General features: G+C 43.8%; 1 protein-coding gene across 1 annotated transcript in view; it reads right to left on the reverse strand.

Moving 5' to 3' along the window:
- Positions 1–5,595, reverse strand: part of RPP30 (ribonuclease P/MRP subunit p30) — a 28,186-nt gene extending 22,591 nt beyond the window's left edge. The window contains exons 1-4 of the mRNA XM_065894488.1: positions 5,511–5,595; positions 3,939–3,994; positions 3,337–3,393; positions 2,053–2,127 (exon numbers count right to left, since the gene is read on the reverse strand). Coding sequence (XP_065750560.1) covers positions 2,053–2,127; positions 3,337–3,393; positions 3,939–3,994; positions 5,511–5,592 — 270 coding nt within the window. The 5' untranslated portion in view covers positions 5,593–5,595. The remainder of the gene's footprint in view (positions 1–2,052; positions 2,128–3,336; positions 3,394–3,938; positions 3,995–5,510) is intronic.
- Between the last annotated feature and the right edge of the window lie 405 nt (positions 5,596–6,000).

Genomic DNA, 6,000 nt, shown 5'->3' on the forward strand with positions numbered 1-6,000 from the left:
CAGGGCAGGCTCCAGGTCTCAGAAAAAGTCAGGATCCAGGACTCTTTGTCCTCTGCTTGCCCACTCCCATCTGGGATGTGGACAAACAGGGGCCACCAGGATGTTCATGATAACAAGAGAAAATCAAACTCTTTGTGACCATAAAAAGTCAGCTCCATTTATGTCTCCCTGGGCTTAGATAACCAAAATGCTGCCTGCAGTTGTATAAAATCCCAAAATTTGGCTTTCTGTAATTTCTTTAGCAATGCTAATGTCAGAAAGGAGGCCAGCCCTTCCTTGATTACTCCTGTTCTATGATAGAGGAGGCCATTCCAGCTAAAGATGAAACAGCTTACCTTCTCAGAGATCTTTCTCTCTCCCTCACTGGACCCATCCCATCAGCACCAGGCATTCTCAAGTCTCCATCTAACAAACAAAATCTAGACAGCAGGTTCTCATCCACCAGCCTCCCTATGCCTTCTGTTCCTCCACAGAAGCAATTTTCTCAAGCAAAGTCAACAGCACACACTGGCTGCATGTTCTCACGCCCCTATCATTTCCGTGGAAATGGCTTTTACTAAGGCAACCAATGACCTCCATGTCATTAGGAGACTTGCCCATTCAACACGTTTTAGCCCTTCTCTGACTTAACTACTTCGGCACCTTGATGCTGCTGAGCCTTCTCACATTCCTCGTTGTCCACCTACTTCTCAGACAGTCCTGCCTCAGTCTCTAATCCTAGCTCATCCCTCATCCTTTACTCCACCATTAAATACCGAATTTCCTCAGGGCTCTGTCCTAGACCTTCTCTTCCCACATATTTTTACCAAGGAGTCTCATCCAGTCTCATGATTTCAATTACTCTCTACAGGGTGACCACTTCCAAATCAGTATCTTTAATTAGGGTCCCTCTTCTGAGGGTCACACCTTTTTTTCCAACCCCCCATTTGACAAGCTCCACTGGAACTCTCACAATAACCCATCACGTCTGAAACATGATGATCTAAACTTACTTCTCTTTCTATGTCCCATCTCAGGAAATGGTACCATCTACTTACCTGGCTGCTCAGGCCAAGGCAGGGAGTCATCACCTTCTACCCAATCAACAAATCCATCCAAATCCTGTCAATCCTCCCCTCTCCCCCAGCCCCAGTGCTCTTAAATCCCCTCCTTTATCCCTTCTAATCTATTCTCTATAATGCAAACTTCATAATTGTATTCCCTTGGTTAAAACCTTCAAAGGCTTCTTCTAATTGCTCACCCAGACCCACCTCCCTAACCTCATCCCAGGATAGACAGCTCATCAGGCTCAACTCAACTGGTGTTTCATTTTCCAGAATGCACCATGTTTCTTCTTGGACTCAGGACCTTGCATAATCCATCCTGTCTGTGGAAACATTCTCTCCCTCACTTGGCACCTATAACACTGATTCTTCTGGCCCCTGTTTGAACATCAGTTTCCTCGGTGGGCTTCCTGTTGCACATTCCCAGGACATTCCTTATTTGCTACCTCCCACTTTTTAAACATTCCTCTCATTTTAATTTATTTTTAATTTTTAATTTTTTTGCAATACGCGGGCCTCTCACTGTTGTGGCCTCTTCCATTGCGGAGCACAGGCTCCGGACGCACAGGCTCAGCGGCCATGGCTCACGGGCCCAGCCGCTCCGCGGCATGTGGGATCCTTCCGGACTCGGGCACGAACCCGTGTCCCCTGCATCGGCAGGCGGACGCTCAACCACTGTGCCACCAGGGAAGCCCCCCTCCCACTTTTAAAAGGACTGTGTCTGTATTATTCATAGCAATATCTCCAGTACCCACCTATGTCTACTTCATGTAAGTTCAATGAATACTACTTGCTGAAAGATTCTTTAATTGGGGTATTCTTATACATGAGCCATGAGTAGAAGAGATTCTGTTATACTATGTGAATTCTGAGCTAAGGAGAGCAGTCAAGTGTCACACGCTGGGGGTCGGGGGAGATGGAAGAATGGGAGGAGTTGGAAAAACAACAGTATTCAGCAGAAATCAATACAACTTACAAGGCCAAGAGAGAAGAAAAACAACTAACCTACCAAAACATTGCAGTGCGATGGATCCGAAACGATAATTGTCAGTCTAGTTAAAATCTTAATTGGTTTTGATTTTCCCTGTAATCAAAAAAGCACAAAATAGAAATGACTGATTTTCCTCCTTTAGCAGTGGAAAGTACTCATTAAAAGGTATTAACAATAGAAGATAGTGGAGATCAGTAAAACCTAGTCCCCACTCTCAAGGAATTTATAACACAGGTGTACCTAGTTTTATTGTGTTCTGCTTTGTTGTGCTTCACTGATATTGCATTTTTTACAAATTGAAGGGTGGCGGCAACCCTGTGTTGAGCAAGTCTATTGGCGCCATTTTCCAACAGCATTTGCTCACTTCATGTCTCTGTGTCATATTTTGGTAATTCTCCCAGTATTTCACACTTTTTCATTATGTTCATATTTGTTATGGTGATCTATGATCAATGCGAACCGGGGCCCTCGCAATGGAAGTGCCGAGTGCTCACCACTGGACTGCCAGGGAATTCCCTGATCACTGATCTTTGATGGTACTATTGTAATTGTTTTCAGTGAAAGAAACCATACCCATATAAGACATCGAACTTAATCAATTGTGGAAACGACCACAAAGGATTCAGAATATTATATAAACTTAGTTGATAAGGCAGTGGCAGGGTATGAGAAGACTAACTCCAATTCTGAAAGATCTGCTGTGGGTAAAATACTATCAAACAGCGTTGCATGCTACAGAGAAATCATAGTGAAAGCAAGAGTCCATTCATGCGGCAAACTCACTGTTGTCTTATTTTGAGAAACTGCCGCAGCCAGCCCAACCTTCAGAAACCACCACCCTCATCGGTCAGCAGCCTTCAGCACTGAGGCAAGACCCTCCACAGGCAAAAAGATTACAACTTGCTGAAGACTGAGACGACGGTGAGCATTTTTAAGCAATAAAATATTTTAAAATTAAGGTATATACGTTGATTTTTTTTTTTTTAGACATAATGCTACTTCACACTTATTGAACTACAGTACAATGTAAGCGTCAATTTAATATGCACCAGGAAACCAAAACATTCGTGTGACTCGCTTTATTGTGGTGGTCTGGAACCAGACCTACAATATCTCTGAGGTATACCTGTACAGCCAGAGAAAAAAAGATGTACATAATGTTTCGTGGAAGAGCTGAGTCTTCATGGAAAGCTAAGACTAGTAGACAGAGGAAGGGGCAGTACAGATTAGAGAACCACATATATGACTGGGCATGTCTGAGCTGGATGAATAAGTACTCTGTTTCTTAAACAAAACACTTACCTGTACAATTGGCAAAGTTGTAAAGAGTTCAGAAACAGCTACTGGTTTTTCAATTTCCTACAACAAAGAAGAATATTTTTTTTAAAAAGCTAATTTCTGGCACTCAGAAACACTAAATAAGTTGTGTGTATGTGCATGTGTGTGTTTTTTAATGAAGAAAGCTAAAGCAGAGAAGCAGCTGAGAACACCAATGGATAGGAGGGATGAACAATAGTTTTTAGAATGAAACAATCTGTAAGGAACAGTAGTTGGCCTAAAGGGAGATACACATATTTACTAGTATGTTTGGGAGGGAAATCAATTAGTAATGAGTCCATGACAGTACAATAAAAAAGAATATTGTGATTACAGTTTAATGAATAACAATGCACTTTTAAGAAGTTATTGAAAGTTACTTAACATCAAATCAACTTTAAGAATCCTTATACCATGCCCTAGCACTTCACAAAAAACTATCATTTGTACAAATACGCATCAGCTCAACTATTAACATTAAAATAAGATAATGCACAAAGAGTGCTCGTCTGTAGCTTCAATATTACCAATATACACAAAGTAACTATAAATGCTAGTTATTATTAACTTAAGAAATTGTATTTTACCTGTTTCTTTTCCTTAAATTCAACAACATGATTGATGGCAACAACTGAATAGCCCACTGAAAAGAAAAATTGAACATTCTTGTTAAATACAACAACCTCTTTTACACATAAGCTCATCCCAATTCATGTCAAGACTAGAAGGTAGTAAGAAGAATGGTTATGGGCTCTGGAGTCAGATGGCCCATTTTCAAATCTATGCATTACTACTTAGAAGTTACTTAAGTTACTACTTAGAAGTTACTTAACCTTAAGTTTCAAGTTCTTCGTCTGCCAAATGGTGATAATAACAGAACTTACCTTATACGACTGGCAGAATTCAATTCAAACGCAAAGGATGTTTTAGAACAGTAGCTGGCACAGAGTCAGGGCTTTGTTTGACTTTGGTGGTGTATTATTAGCATTATACCAAAGACACTTTGTGCAACTCCTTTAAACCATCATTCTCCTTCGTGTCCGTTTGTTCATTTTCATCCCATCACGTGTATACTTTTTCACCTTCATTCTTACTCGTTTCTTTTGCTTTTTGCCCTTTCTACTTCAAAGGCCCTTTTGCTAAAGAGAAATGTAGTAACGACTCCCTCACACCACTGTCCACATACGCCTTTGAGCTACCCACCAAGAGACTGGGAACTCTTTGAAGCCAGGGCCTTGCTTTATCAGCCTCAACACAGCCCTGTTTTGGACATGTGGACTATCAAAAACATGCCTAAATCATGACTCCAATCTTTAAGTTATTTAAACACCAATGGGAACAACAGGATATTAATATTAAAAGATAATGCATATTAATGCCAAAATAGTGGTCCCCCCCTCATTAGTTTGTCCAGTTTCCTTCTTTTCTTCCTCCCTCAATTATTTACTGAGCAACCATTACTTAACAGGCCCTGCAGAAACGTCTTTATTTTTAACTCCCTCTATTCCCACGTAGACATTTTACAGTCTAAGGAAAGAGACAGCAGTCGCGATTAACTCCAGTAATTAAAATGGGGGTCTTAACTCTCAGAGCTTTTGCTTCCCTTGGATTCAAATATGAGTAACATTCTAGCATTTTGGCCATGCTGCTCCCCTCTCACTCTCCTAGTATGTCCTCCGCCCCCACCAACCCTCCCTCTACATAAAATAATTCAAACACTCGCGACCCCATGTCCCTCCCTCACTTCTCGGACCCATAGGTGCACCAGCTTCCTGCATTTGAGTGTCAGAACACTGTCGTGAGACGCAGAAAGGGGCGATATTAAAAGCACTGACGTAGGAGACTATACTTGGAAGCCTTGGCTTCTGCCATCCATCAGCTGTGGGGCCCTATGCAAATTCCCCGCCCTGTCAGGGCCTCAGTTTCCTCAATTCGCAAGAAATAAGGAGCTAGACTGGGTAACAGCTCCCCAGTGCTTTCGAGTTTCCCGCGCCCAAGATCAGAGCTACACCGCAGGGGCCTCAGCTTCCAGGGACAGCCAGGAGACCCCATGAGACGGGAACGAGGCCCGCCCGGGTCCCTCCCGAGCGTGGCCTGACAGTCTGGGGGGACACAGAGACTGGGCAGGCACCGCGGCCCGCGAAGCCGGGGAGACTCACAGTGAGCAGCATTCTCCACTAGCCCGCGCAGCGCCTTCAGGTCGGAACCCGCCCGCAGGTCCAAATCCGCAAACGCCGCCATGGCGAAATCACGTGATGGCCGCGCGCCTATCTGCGCAGCCGCCGGGCCCGCCCCCTCGGGCATGCCGGGAATTGCAGTTTACCTGCGCGGTCTGCCGCCCCCCCCCCCCCCCGCCCCCTCCCGTGGACTAAGATTAGCAGGTTCCTCGCTCGCCTTCAAGTACCGGCAGAAATGAGTGTGTGGGAATCTACAGCCTCACTTCAATCCTTCTTCGTCTTCTTCCGAATGAGAATGTTTGGTTTCTCCCGGGGGAGTTCACATCTTCCACCGTTCCTCCTATGAAATAATGTAGAAAGTGATTCTTTCAAAATGTACGTATACAGCATTTATTGAGCGCCTACCGTGAACCAAACCCTTTTGCTAAGGGCCGGAAACGCTTAAAAAGTAGTAGGGAACCCGTTTTTCTTT

Source organism: Phocoena phocoena, chromosome 16 (assembly GCF_963924675.1).
Source record: "Phocoena phocoena chromosome 16, mPhoPho1.1, whole genome shotgun sequence".
NCBI classification, from domain to species: domain Eukaryota; kingdom Metazoa; phylum Chordata; class Mammalia; order Artiodactyla; family Phocoenidae; genus Phocoena; species Phocoena phocoena.